This window comes from Mastigoproctus giganteus, chromosome 6, assembly GCF_048544385.1.
Source record: "Mastigoproctus giganteus isolate SK-2022 chromosome 6, ASM4854438v1, whole genome shotgun sequence".
NCBI lineage: Eukaryota > Metazoa > Arthropoda > Arachnida > Uropygi > Thelyphonidae > Mastigoproctus > Mastigoproctus giganteus.
The window spans coordinates 190818061-190833044 of NC_143580.1; the positions used below are offsets into that span (position 1 = coordinate 190818061).

Consider the following 14984-nt stretch of genomic DNA (forward strand, 5'->3'; position numbering starts at 1 on the left):
ATTTAAAAACTTTCTGAGACCACTGTAGTTACCTTTACAGAAGCAAAAACCCTTCCCTTTATTATTATTATTATTATTATTATTATTAGCCATATGGTACAAGGAAGCCTGAGGCTTATGCTGCACCAGCCAAAAAAAAAAAAAATTCCCGCGTTACCCCCCCTGTGTGTGTGTGTGTGTGTGTGTGTGTGTGTGTGTGTGTGTGTGTGTGTGTGTGTGTGTGTGTGTGTGTGTGTGTGAGAGAGAGAGAGAGAGAGAGAAAGAGAGAGAGAGAGAGAGAGAGAGAAGCAGAAAGGCATCACCAAGAAAGAGAAGAATGATGATGATATCCAGCTCAGGACCCTAGGTTTGCCAAGCCCATACTCACCAGATGTGAGCCCCCTGGGGTTACTCCTGGTGGTAATTATATCTTTAAGTAAATCCATGATTACACTGTGATTACTGCCACCTAGTGGTTCCTTTCCTTTATCTGCAAATTCTTAATGCACGAATAATCACTGCTGACAACCAGATCAAGAGTATTACGCTTTCTGGTTGCCTCTCGAACATGCTGCTGCAGAAAGCAATCATCCAATAAATCACAAAAGTCTTTCTAGTGTGCAAGTGACCAACCCACAAGTTCCAGTCAATATCTGGGAAATTAAAATCTCCCATTATAACACAGTCTGATTTACTGCCCACTCTATTTTTCTGTACAGTTGTTCGTTGTACTCATTAGAGTCATTATGCCTGTAACATACTCCTCTCATTTTTGCTTTCCCAGTGCTTGTGTCACACCAAACTGACTCAACATTGCACTGTCCATCTATGTCAACTGGCTGCACTTCCTTTGATTTTATGTTTTTCTTAACAGCATAATTCCTCCTTACTTCCTATCCTACTATTGTTTCTGTACACATTGTACTCCCCAAATTCCAATTCTGCTTTCCTAATATCTGTGTGACACCACATCTCTGATATCCCAACAATATCCACCTTTGATGTCTTGACCAGCACTTCAAATTCATCAAATTTATTTACTCTACTTCTAGCATACTTTTTGTTGATTACAATATCATTTACATTGGTAAATATCCAAAATTTTTGTTTTATTACTATTATAAATTGGCTTTTCTTAGTTTGATAAGATGTTTCGATAAACTGAAAATTTATATAACTGGACTGGCCTAACCCCCGTGCATACCAGATAACAAATTTTTACTGTAAATTGATCTAGTTTCAAAGATAAGGATTTTAAACTTTTTAAGCAGAATATCTTGGTCAAAAATAAAGGAGGCCAGGACATGTCAGCTAGAGGGAGTGAAAATAAGCCATCATATCTCATCTTTTTAGGGGTCTACAAGGTATGATCCCTTATTTGGGATAAGCATTTTGGTCCTCAAAATTGAATTTTGTAGGAATAAAGCCTTGAATATAATGTAAATGTTTAAAAATAAGGAATAACCCTGATGCAAATTGTGATAAGTGATAAACAGTAAACAGCTAAATTAAAATTTGGAGTGTAACTAAGGGCTTTTATTGAGCCCCAAGTCCCAATGGCTGTGTAGTTACTATATAGATATATTTATATATATATAGTAATAATAGGGAAAAATTATTATCTCACTTATTTTTTCTCCATTATTACTATTATCTATTATTCATTACTATACAGGGTGTCTCAAAAATACATGGCATAACTTCAGGAATGAGTTCCTCATATGTAGACAATAAAAATATTTTATATCAACATAGTTCCGGAAATGTTTGGTTTCCGAGTTTTGAAGGTCTGTCTATGACACTTAACTGTTCACATTACCTTATAGTAATTGTTCAAAATGTCCACCTTCTGCCTGAATACAGGCCTCACATCAACGTCTCATGGACTCGCAAAGATGATGCCAAATTCCTGGCATGTTTCATATTGTCTCACAACCTGCCACAATTGGATTGCAGAGAGTTTCTACATCAGCTACCGGAGTCGAATACACCAATGACTTTAAATGGCCCCACAAGAAGAAATCTAGTGGGTTTAAATCAGCTGAGCATGGAGGCCAAGCAATTGGTCCACCTCTACCTATCCACCGACCAGGAAACCAATTCATGTAATTGCGGGCTAGGTGGCTGAAAAGTGCAGGAGTGCCATCATGCATGAAATGTGCTTGTTGATGAATGATCAGTGGTGTGTCGTCCAAGAAATCAGACATGTTGTTTTCCAGAAAGTTTTTGTACGCCTGCCCTGTGAGTTTGTTTGGAAGTACATGGGGTCCAAATAACTTATTACCAAAAACACCCGCCCAGATGTTGAGGCTGAACTGCTGTTGGTGATGTGATGGAAGAATTGCATGTATGTTTTCCTCAGCCCGTACATGCTGATTGTGAAAGTTTTGGATTCCATCTCGTGTGAACTGTGCTTCATCTGTGAATATCACTAAGGCAGGAAAGTGAGGAGTTGTACCACACTGCTGCAAGAACCACTGGCAGAACATTACTCACGCAGGGTAATCTGCTGGTGACAAGGCGTGTGCCCATTGCAGATGGTAAGGGTAGAGTTGGTGTTCTCGCAACACTCTCCAAATAGTCAAACGTTGAACAGCCAGTTGCATTGCTATTCTGCGTGTTCTGATTCCAGGAGTGGCATGCACAACATCCAAAATCTCCTCCTCTACTTCAGGAGTCGTAGATCTTGGTCATCCTCTGTTGGCAGCACAAGGTGTAAAGGTCCATGTTCACAAAGGGTGATGGATACCTTCAAATGTTTTCCTGTCTGGACATCTTCATTCTGGGAACCTTTCGTGGTACAAATGACGAGCCTCCAGAGCATTGCCGTCCATCAAACCGTACATAATGTGCATATCCACTTGCTCCTGATTTGAGTACATGGTCAGAATGGAAAACCAGCAGATTCTGTCAGTACCTTGTGATGAAGGAAATCACCTTCATCACAAGGTACTGACAAGGTAAATGCAATCGATTTTGCATTTACAAGAAATTGCAGTCGAAAATGGTGGAATCGCCCCAGCTGAATGCAATAAACACTTACTGTGTTGTTCACTCAGTTGCTGCATGCATGTCTCCTCATTTTTATTCATTTTATACTGTAATTGTGCTTTATTCCCTAAAAATGAGTAAAATACTTTTAAAAAGTGTGTACAGGAAACATGCTGGTGAAGATACTGTAGAAAAACAGAGAGAAAAGGAAAAGCAGTATCGATAGAGGAAAATACGAAATTGTGAAAAGCTTTGAGCAGAATGAAAGAACGTGATATTGTGCATGCTGCAGGTCTAAATAAGGCAATGCTGAGAACATTTAGAAAGAATGCTGAATAAATAAAAGCAACTTTTATAGCAGAAAAAACTCAAAGTGTAACAAAATCCATTAGATCAAGACAAAGAATTGGAAGAGATGGAATGTCTGTTATCTCTTTGGATAGAAGATCAAACAAAGAAGTGATCAAACAAGTTTGCTTACAATAAAAGAAAAAGCATTAGCAATATTTGAAACCTCATAAATAAAGCTGAAACCTCTCAAGGAGTGCCTCCCTTTACTGGCAGTAGTGGCTGGTTTAATAATTTCAGGAAGCGTCACGCTTACCATAATGTGAAATTATCAGGTGAAGCTGCGAGTGCAGATGAAGAAGCAGCAAAGGCATTTCCACTGATACTGAAAAAAACTAGTTGAGGAAGAGGGCTATACACTGGACCAAATTTTCAACTTTGATGAAACAGGACTATATTGGAAAAAAATGCCATCACGAACATATATCTCAAGAGAGATATGTTTATGCATGAGCTCCAGACTTCAAGATTGGTAAGGATAGGTTGACTGTTACAGTAGGAGAAAATGCAAGTGGCGACTTGAAACTGAAGCCTGTTGCTATTTGTCGTGCAGCCAATCCATGAGCATTAAAAGGGATCGTCGTAAGGTCTGCTACTCCGAAATAAACACCCTGGGTGTTTACTTTAGGAGTAGCAGAAGAGAGTGGATGACAGGGCAGATCTTCACTGATCTTCTACTGGATGTGTAGCTACTGCAAAAAGAAGAATTTGGATTTTAAGATTTTAATTGTTTTGGACAGTGCACTGAGTCACCCTCCAACACTTGCTGAACTGTCACCAAACATCAAAATCCTGTTTTTACTCCCAACACAACATCTCTTATCCAGCCACTTGACCAAGGAGTAATTGCTACTTTTAAGCACTATTTTAATATTTTAATATACAGTGAAACTTCTCCTAACGGACACCTCGTTAACGGACATCTCTCTACAACGGACATTTTCAAATTCCCCAACTCACCTCTATTGGTTTTAACGTGTTTGCAGCTTCTGTCTAGTGGACATTCTCCGTAACGGACGCGGACAGGCAATCTGCACTGTTTTGTTTAGATTAGCACTTAATTTGATCTCCCCATAACGGACAGCGGGCGAGCTCATGGCCCTTTTTCTAGGAACGTTTCTTCCACGTATTGCCTCAATCGTGTGTTTATTTTCTATTTCCGATTCTCTGAATTTTATCAAGGTTTACGTCGTGGACCCTTTTTCAAGAATTTTAAGGCACGTGTAAAACTTCTGATGAATTAGGTGTGTGCAGGGGGGGGAGAATATGGTTGGCCTTCCGTCTTTTCAGTTTCAGTTTTGTTCAGTGTCGTGTGAAGTGCACAATGTCTTCTCGTAAACATTTAACTTTAAAAGATAAAGTCGAACTCATTAATGCGTATGATCGGCAAAAAAATAGTGTTCGCAATCTCGCTGCAAAATTCTAAATCGGGAAGACGCAGGTAAGCGACATCCTAAAGAAAAAAAATGAACTGCTCAAACAATTTTGGCAACACGGAAATGATCAGGTTCAAAAATCATTCCCGAAAACTGTTGGACTTCAAATTTGTCGCGCACGTGCTAAAAAAATTCCCATTAATAGGCTTATTATTAGGGAAAAGGCTTTGGAGATTGCGAAATCTATGGGAGTAAATGAGTTCAAAGCTTCTGTGGGATGGCTAGACAAGTTCAAAACTCGGCATAAAATTTCTTGGAAAACCGTAAGTGGTGAAGGTGGATCTGTTGATACTGGGGTTGTAACAGAGTGGACCGTCAAATTGGAAGATTTATGTCGTGATTTTGAAGCTAAGGATATTTACAACTGAGACGAAACAGGGTTGTTTTTTTAAAGCTCTTCCTGAAAAAACAATGAGTCTAAAAAACGAAAAGTGCCGGGGCGGAAAAATTTCTAAGGAACGCTTGACTGTACTATTGTGTACAAATATGCTGGGAGACTTTGAACAACCTCTTTTTATAGGAAACCCACAAAATCCTCGTTGTTTCAAGGGCATAAAGTTGAATCTTTTAGATGTTGACTGGAAGTCTAATAAAAAAGCGTGGATGACACGAGATATCATGAGCGAATGGATAAGTCACTTTAACCAAAACATGATTCGTCAAAACAGAAAAATTATTCTTTTCATGGATAATGCTGCATCTCACCCGCACATTGAATTGTCCAACATTCAAATCGTTTTTCTGCCACCAAACACATCTGCAGAGTGTCAGCCCTTGGATCAAGGGATAATAAAAAATTTTAAACTTCACTACAGAAAACGTGTTTTAAGACATCTCATTGCAAACATGAACGATGTAACATGTGCGAATGACCTTGCAAAGAAAATCAGCATCCTAGATGCGATTCAATGGATTTCCTCTTCAGTAAATGCAATTAGAAAACAAACTGTCGTGAACTGTTTTGTAAAGTCTGGCTTCTCAAATGCAAAAATTGAAGTTGTGAACAGCAATGTGGAGCACCAAGAAGAACAAGAACTTCAACATCTATTGATAATGTACGATACTTCTGCTACAAGTGACCCTGGCTACAAAGATATAAACTCAAACCTCACTACAGAAGATGGTGCTCTAGATATCAACGACATTATCATCGATATTTTTCAAGAAGTTCCTCTTGAGGATGAAGAAATGGAAGGAGGTCATTATGTCGAAGAACATATTAACAACGAACCACCGATGAAAATAGAAGAAGCGCTCATACAAATCAATCGTTTAAAAATTTTTTTCACCGCTGAAGAAGATACTGAAGGACTTTCAATGGTTTCTTCACTCCAAACAAATGTTGAAAACAAAATTATCAGCCGGAAGAAGGTGCAGAAGAAAATAAGTGATTACTGTATGCATTTTTCTTAAGATAAAGTCATAATATGCATAGCACAATTGTATGTATATTATTTACAAAAATATTGTTCAAAATCTGTATATATTTTAATTTAATTTTACATTAAACGTTTAACGATTTTTCTTTCTTTCTTTTTTTTTTTTTCTCCCTCAGACTTCTTGTTAGCGGACACTTCTCTCTAACGGACACATTTTTGTTCCCCATGGCTGTCCGTTAAAGGGAAGTTTCACTGTATTTAATATTTAATATTTTAATATATTTTAAGCACAATATATATACAAGACACACACATTTATGTGTGTGTCTTGTATATTACTTGCTATAATGAACTTCTGCAAGAGATTCAACAAAGAATGCAATTGACATAATTGTGGAGGATGGGAACAAAGTAACAAAAGACTGCTTGCGTGGTGTTTGATGGCCTCTTTTACCAGGTTTTATTTGTGATTTTAAAGGCTATGATCCTGTAAAGGAGCTTCCTAAATTAAAAATACATTGCGTTGCCCTCGCAAAGTAGGTTGGCTTTGAGGAATTGAAGGAACAAGACTTTGAATAGTTGCTGATGGGTAGGTGGAAGGTGATGAAGATGGCAATGATGATTGTCTGCAAGCCACCATACAACAGCTTTCTACTTCAGAGTTATCATCAGTTTTGAATTCATTTGAGAAAAGTATGCAGTGGCTAGAAGATAATGATTACAATGCAGAAAGAAGCAGAATAGCACTTCGTACAATTTTATCTGCTTTGGAGCCATATAAGTTGCTGCTTTGTGAAAGAAAGAAGATGATAAAACAACAGAAACTAGATGTCTTTTTTATGAAAACACCCAAGAAAGAGACAGAAAATAAGTCGCAGCCTTGTAGTTCTGGTGTGACCACATTTCGTCCAAAGCCCTCAATGCATCTTCTCTGCCTCCCAGGTCCGATAATGATGACAACCTGCTGCCACTTTCCCATTATTCCACTGCTTCAGCCCTTTCTCACACCCTTTCCCTCAAGCTGTCTTCATTTATTTTTAAGGTAAGAACCTAAATTTAAATGATTAAATTATGAATTTAACATTTTTCAATTCTGTAAGTATTTTATTATGATTATTTATTGTGTTTGGCACCTAATCCTATTTTTCCCATAAGGCCTGTTATTTATATTGTGATTTTGCATTGCACAAGGTTTTCTAGGAACACAACTATTGTATTATACAAGGACTGTATATATATAATATCTACACAAACTTCCACATGTATAGTTCAAGACAGTTGCTACCTGTTTTTGACTTAATTCATATATTAATTAGTATTGTTTATACTTTGTATCTTTTTTTAGCATTTTTATTTGTCATTTTTGATAATCAAATAAAGTTATTTTTGATATTAAATAATCTTAACCATAGCCTTTTGTTAATCAAATCTCAATCCTGATGCAATCAGTTTACAATTGGATAAGTACTTTGAGATAATTATATGATAATAAGGAACGATCAGTAACAGTGATTCCAAGCAATGTATCCATTTGTATAAGTGTTATTATCAGCAAAATGGTGAAAGCAAACAAACTTATATAGCATCAGCCAAAAAAAAAGTTTTAAATGTTTTTCAATGATAAAAATCTGCTAATAACAGCACCCATTGTGATAATTTTTTTCTATTTTTAAATAGATTGTAAGAAACTTTCGCAAACCACTAATTGTGGTGGCTCCAAAAATTCTACTTCGCCTTCCTTCTGCAGTATCATCTCTGAGCGATCTATCTCCAGGAACAACCTTTTGTCCAGTTTTGGGAGATAAAACTGCAAATTCATCCCAAATCACCAAAGTAATATTTTGCTCAGGAAAGCATTTTTACTTGCTAAAGAGAGAAAAGGAAAGCAGAAAAATGACAGATACAGCCATAATTCGATTAGAGGTAAGTCGTACATAATGTAGCAAGGGAGAATATATTTTGTGAAAGTGATCAGCTTTGAGAGATGGACATTACATGGTTGTTTATTCATTGTGAATTTGTTTGAAATTTGAATAACACTAGTTAAACCACATGAATTGTTGTAATAGATTGTTAATAACTAATTAACAATCTATTATACAACAATTAAATTGCGTGAATTATAATTATTGTTGTAATAAATCTCTATAAATGGCAATGTTTCAGAATGTCTTTTACCTTATACAATTAGCAACAGCCTCAAAATCTTGCCTGATGAATGGCAAGATTCAAGACGGGATTTCAGAGACATTGCCATTTATTAGGTAGTTATGTTGTGTAAAAGTTTAACTGTGACATTGCTATTGCAATTGCATCATTACTACACAGTTGAATTTTTTAAGACAAACCAAAGTTTGTACATTAGATATCATTATTATAACATCTCATATTGTGAAATCATCCACAACTTGCCTTCCTCTTATACTTAAATTAGCAATACTTCCCCATTATAGAGAATTCTGCTGTCACTTATGTTAATTTGATATTCATGCTTAGTATAGTATCAGAGAGAATATCAATGAATGTGCTTTAGATAAAAAAAAAATTACTTTTGCATTGGAGGATGAAAAACATAACTATTCTTTTTTGAGGAATAATTATGATGAAGTATGTGCAGCCTTTATCAATGTACATGACATTTTGATTCTAACATGTTCACCGCTTCCTTATGCAAATATGTGGCATCGGGTTTTTAATTCACCTGGAGGGAAAACCTCCTTAGAACTTCTTCCTTTTTCTTATAATTTGACAGAAGGAAAACTGGATATTTTTGCTAAGCAACCTTCGCTAGAGGCTGACGAATTCAGTCATAGTGAAAAGAAACCCCTCTCCAATCCAAATTGACATGGCACCTCCGTAGCCAGGTGGGAAGGAGCAGTAGTGCGTATCACATGCTTCTTGATTAGACCGAGGTTCGAGCCCGTCACCACCAAATACGGAAGATGCGGAAAGGTCAGGGAATGACCACCTCATATCCCGGAGCAATATGGCTTTAGTTACTAATGCTTCTTAAAAAAAAAAAAAAAAAAAAAAAACCAAATTGACATGGTCCTATGGCTTTCAATCCCAGATCAAAAAGGTCATTGGAAAAGCCAGCAGCAGAAGTGTTAATAATGTACTGTGGAGAAATTTAATCAGCTTGTTGTATGTAATAACAAAGACTGCTGTTTTGTTTTTTGCTGCCATTATAACTTTATGTTTAGCTGACAAGCTGTATGACTAATTCAGCACTCGGAATGGACCAGGTTGACATTCCAGTTCATCACATACCTCGATATCGTGTATATTATGTTTTGTAAAATTTTCCATTTTGACCTCTGGACTTGTTATAATGGTAGAAAAACTCTTAGTTGTGTGGGATTAAATCTGTTGCTTTTATACATCAGTAAGTTGCTGTTTATAGAAGAGATAAAGATTGCAACTCTGTTAAGTGGTTAGTGAAGTTTTCTGAATAAGTATTAGTACTAAAACAGAGAAATGCCATCATTTTGCATGGATTTTTTAAAGATAAATGTTGATATCATGTTGATGTTTATTTAAAGATTGTTATCATGTCAATGTTGATATCAATGCCAGAATTTACAGTTTCCTATAATTCATTGTGATAGTTTGTTCAAAAAAATAAAAATTATATATAGCAAGCCTCTCCAACCTTTTGAAGACAATTAATTTTTTAAGTCCTCATATCAAAATTTATTTGAGATGAGGGCAACTTGCTTATTTCTTCAAAGCCATCCCCACAGTTATTCAAGTGCATTTTGCATCATCATTAAAATGTATTGTAATTAAATTTCCACATTAAAAAATCCATATTCACAGCCAAAACACGAATTCAGTCTGAGGTAAAAAGGGATGATTTTTTTTTTTTTTTAAGTGGGTATTTCTCAGTATATAATAATATCCAAAAATTTGGCTGTGTGGTAACCATGATTTCAGAGGAACATTTGTTTTTGTTCTCTGTTTAGTGATTTCTAACAAAATCACCTTGCTTGCTAGCACCTTGCGTGAAAACAGTATAAATCTGATTGGCATTATACCTAACATCATTATTCTAAAAAAGTATTTGAATTAAATGACACTAAATGAGTTTCAATTGAACTTTTCACTATAGGGCCATTTTCCCCCTTCAGTATGGAACTTTCTGTAAGAGATTAGTTTATCCTGAGAATATTACAATGGTTGTTTAGTAAAGATCTATTTTCACCTAGGGAGAAAAAAATTTAGAAAAGTGTGTCTGACTGCCTGCCTCATAGTATTCATATCTATATTGAGGCGCGACTTACTGATGTATAAAAACAACAGATTTAATCCCATGCAAATTATTCTTCCATGAGTCTCTACAGTTCTGGGGATGGGGGATTCCTTTGGGGAATTTTTGAAAATCAAGAAGCAGTAGTCAATTTTGGGACTGTTTTGGAGCCTCTAAAGTGCTCACCCCCCCCCCCCCCTCACAGCTAGAAGCCCAATATTGACTCATTTCTTACAAGTGTTGACATTTTCTAAGGAAATTTTTTAATACAGGAACTTCCTGACTTATGTAATACTCAACTTACAGAAATTCGACTTTACGTAAGTTTTTTCCAGCCGGTGCAAACTTAAAAAAATTGTGGAAACGTATTTTGCATCCCATAGGAATAAATGGAGGTATCGTGAAAATATCGTAATATGAACCCAATAACATATTGTTTTGTTTGTAATTCATTCCAAGTCCTTGGAAGTTGAAAATTTTGCTATATTACTATGCTATTTATCTCTCTAAAAGGTCATATTTATAATGGAAATGGCATTACACTTTCATAGTTATCATATGGTCCATTATAAGAATCAATTTTGAATGCCTTTGATATTTTTCTAAAGCACATTTCTAGAGGTCACGACCAAAAAACAATTTGCACTTTCTGGTTTATTGGGCTTTTCTGTTTAGTGCATCTAATTATAAACGGGTAATAAACTCAATCTTATTGCATTTTCGATAATCCTGATAACTGCAATTGTTTGGGTTTTTACACTATTATGGTGAAATGTGTTCCCCTTCACTGAAATCATATAAAAAACAAATTTTCAGAAACTTCTCTTCATTCCTATTTACATATTACAATGATGAAGGGGAAAGGGACCAACGGAAAGTACAAGTGCAGGCACTGCCAGGAAACGAAACAAAACTGATTTAGAAATGAAAATGAAAATGATTAAGTACAAAGCAGAAGAAAGTTTGTCATCTATTGCAAGGGAATTAGGTCTCACTGCTTCAACAGTGAATCTATTTTGAAGAACAGTGTGCGTATAAAAGAACATCAAAGTGTGCGTATAAAAGAACATCATAAAAGATCAAAGGATCAATGCACTTAAGATCAACAGTGATCACAAAACAGCATTTGCCCCTGAAGAAGCGAGTGCCCCTGAGTCTAATGACCATTCAAGCAACAAGTATTTATAAAGATATTAAGGATAAGTACGGTGAATCCCAACCCAAGTTCATGGCAAGCAATGGGTGGTTTATAGGTTCAAGCATCGCACTGGTTTCCACAACGTCAAAGTATGCAGTGAAGTCGCCAGTGCCAATTCTGCAGCTGCAGAGAAATTTTGTGATGTGTTGGAAAAAATTATTAATGAAGGCAGCTATGCAACACAGCAAATTTTTAACATTGATGAGACTGCTCTGTATTGAAAAAAAAAAAAAAAAATGCCGGATTGAACATACATTGCCAAAGAGGAAAATACAATGCCAGGTTTCAAGGCGTCAAAAGTAGGGCTACCCTCTACAGATTAAAACCACTGCTTGTATACCATTCTGGAAATCCTCATGCATCAATAAAGCCACCATACCCTTGCATTTCCAATCGAACCAGAGAGCATGGATAACAATATCTCTCTTTGAGGATTGGTTTAAATGCTGCTTCATTCCAGAGGTTGAAAAATATTGTAAACACAACGACGTTATTTTCAAGATTTTGCTTCAATTAGAATGCTCCTGGACATCCACGCCATCTTAAACATCAAGATGTTTAAGATGGCATGGCATGGCATTGATCTTAAACATCAAGGGCGGAATTTACTAAAGTTGTTTAAATAGCGCATGGAAGAAAATATGCCCACGGCACATAAAAGGCTTCGAAGGATTTGAAAAAGACGAATCATACGAAGAGGTTACAGATAAGATTGTAAAGGTTGCAGAGCTACTTAGTTGGAGGTTGATGCCAAAGATGTGGAGGAATTAATAGAGGAAGAAGAGAAGGAATTATCTAACAAAGAACTGATTGACCTTATATTGACCCTATATAAAACTTGCGAAAGTATATATGAGGTGCAAACCCCTATGGGGTTTGCACCTCATATATACTTTTTTATAATGGGTGCAAATGGGTGTAAACCCCAGAGAGAGATTTGCACCCATTTACCTATCTCCCCCTATCTAATTTAAACCTGACCCATTCACAGTGTTATTCTTTAAACTCACTCTTCTTCCTTTCGTGGGAAAAACAGAATATTTTTCCCACACAGCGAAACACTTTCATCTTTTACCTCAAGATCACCTGTTCACAATACCTTTGAACTGCTCCATCCATACCAACACCCTTTCCCAAAATGCACTAAGTGTTGCAGCCTCAAGTAGCGGTGTAAGAGAGGGATTAAACTATTGTTCAGAAGCTTTTAATTTTAACCCTTCTCTGCACCTGCCATACCATTGTTCACCATATTCCTTAATTGCACTACCAGCTTACTCCCAAATGGAAATATTTCCGTAATGATGTTTTATTCCTTAAGTGTTTTACTTCCACACACACTATACTTACTAAGAGAAATATATTTGTAAGATTTTGTTTTACAGTTTCATGATTTTCAGTTTTCCGTTGCATTTGTACTGTGTATAACATTCCCTCATTTGCAAATTCAGCAGTATTAATAATTTATTGTTGTTGATTTTATAACCTTTATTTGAATAAATCATGGATAATTATTTTTTAAATTAGTACCGAAAAACTAGTGTTTTTGTATCAATACCAAGATTTGAATACCAAAAAAAAATGACCAAGATCCCCGCATCTCGGTATTTAAGCCCTACTGTCTACAATGCGTGGAGAACTTTTTGTCTGGCTATATCGTTCCCAAATCCCTTTCTTCCTTTACTGTTTTAAATTCATTCCCACCAAGTGTATAAGTTATTTTGGAGTTGCTATTCCTCAAATGTAAGGCTTTTCATGTTGGCAGCATTAAAACATAGTTACGACTTTTCTGACTATTTCTGAATTTAAGTTGTCCTGAAGAACCACTGCTTGGGGCTGACCATCAACTACTCAACTGATCTTGACATCATCAGCAAAATTATGCCCTGTATCCTTCATCAATGTCATTTAAAAAAATTAAAAACAATAGTCCCAGTACCAATCCTTTAGGAGCTGTACTTCTCATGTGAGCCTAATCTGAAGTGTAACCATTAATCTCAGTCCTTTGCCTTCTGCTGTGCAGTCACCCTATAATCCATCTAAGGATTTTCGCTGTGATTCCAGAATGTTTTAGCTTGTAAAGCAACCTTTCATGTAGGACCAAGTCAAATGCTTTGCTGGGATGGAAGTAAACAATATTGAAATTATTTCCTATACCCAGGTAATGAGTGACTGTAAAAATAGCTAATCAGGTTGGTTAGACATGATTTTCCTTTTACAAAATCATGCTGAATTTCCTTCAGAATTCCAGTTCTTTTTCAATGTATTGGACTCTTGATTGAGTACAATACATTGAAAAGCTCTCATAATTAACCTAAATGGTTCTATGCAACCTCTTGCTGCTTCCCTCAAAATTACTGGGCATATGCCATCAATTTCGGGAGCTTTATTCATCTTTAACCTAAGATTTTTTTTAAAAAAATCTGAAATTTCTCTAATTTTGTGCTTCTTAGCTTCACTTGCACAATTTTTTCTCAGTTTGAAAGGTCTTTCGTTTGTAAATATTGATGCAAAGTACCTGTTCAAATAATTTGCGGTGTTAGTCGGTTATCTAAGACTTTCCTGCACTCATTACACAAGGGTCCAATTTGATTCTTTCTTCTCTCTTTTTTTTTTTATTTTTTTATTCAAATACGTGAGAAACTCCTTGTCCCATTCTTTGCTCTCTTACCTAATGATTTCACATCTGCCTTTTCCAGCCTAACCTCTTCTATGGTACAATTACAAATCAACTTGTAGCTGTTATAGGCTTCAGTACTTTTCATCACTCTGTATCTTTCCCATGCCCCCTTTTTTTTTTGCTCTATGAGACCAGTCAGCTCTGTATTCATTCATCTCCTCCTCATGCTATTTTCTTAATAGTATATATGCATTCATAGCTTCTGCAAGCCTATCTTTAATGGTATACCATAATTCTGACATATTTACAATCTGTGAGCTATCTGTCTAATTGATTGAGGCCCTGTAGCATCCTTAAGCTGTCATAATCTCCTTTGAAATTAAAATTCATTCCTTGCCCTTAAACTGCTACTTCTCTCTCCTCATCATCTAGCTTAGAACTCCGTGATCACTCTCTGCTGATGATTCCTGTGCTGTAAGCGCTATGATGTCATCTGGTTCATGGGTGATGATCAGATCAGGAATATTCTTCCACCTAGAACTTTCCTCTAATGTGCTGATAATAACAACCATCTAGTCATTTAAAAATTGTGCCCCCTTGGTGAATTCCTCCTCCCACTTATTCCAATCAATTTGGGACAAATTGAAATTGCCATAGTAAGACATTCTCACCTGCTCATGCCATTTACATGTAGAGGCTCTCATCATAATCTTCACAGTCTTATGGCCTGTAAAATATTCCCACTCTCATTATACATTTGCTTCTATCTAACACACACACACACACA

General features: G+C 36.2%; 1 protein-coding gene across 4 annotated transcripts in view; it reads left to right on the forward strand.

Annotated features, from left to right (window-relative positions):
- The window catches only part of LOC150084832 (2-oxoadipate dehydrogenase complex component E1), a 608625-nt gene that overhangs the window by 491924 nt on the left and 101717 nt on the right, over positions 1 to 14984 (forward strand). For all 4 annotated transcript variants that reach the window (XM_090376637.1, XM_090376633.1, XM_090376636.1 and 1 more), the window contains one exon: positions 7811 to 8056. In XM_090376637.1, coding sequence (XP_090232763.1) covers positions 7811 to 8056 — 246 coding nt within the window. The remainder of the gene's footprint in view (positions 1 to 7810; positions 8057 to 14984) is intronic.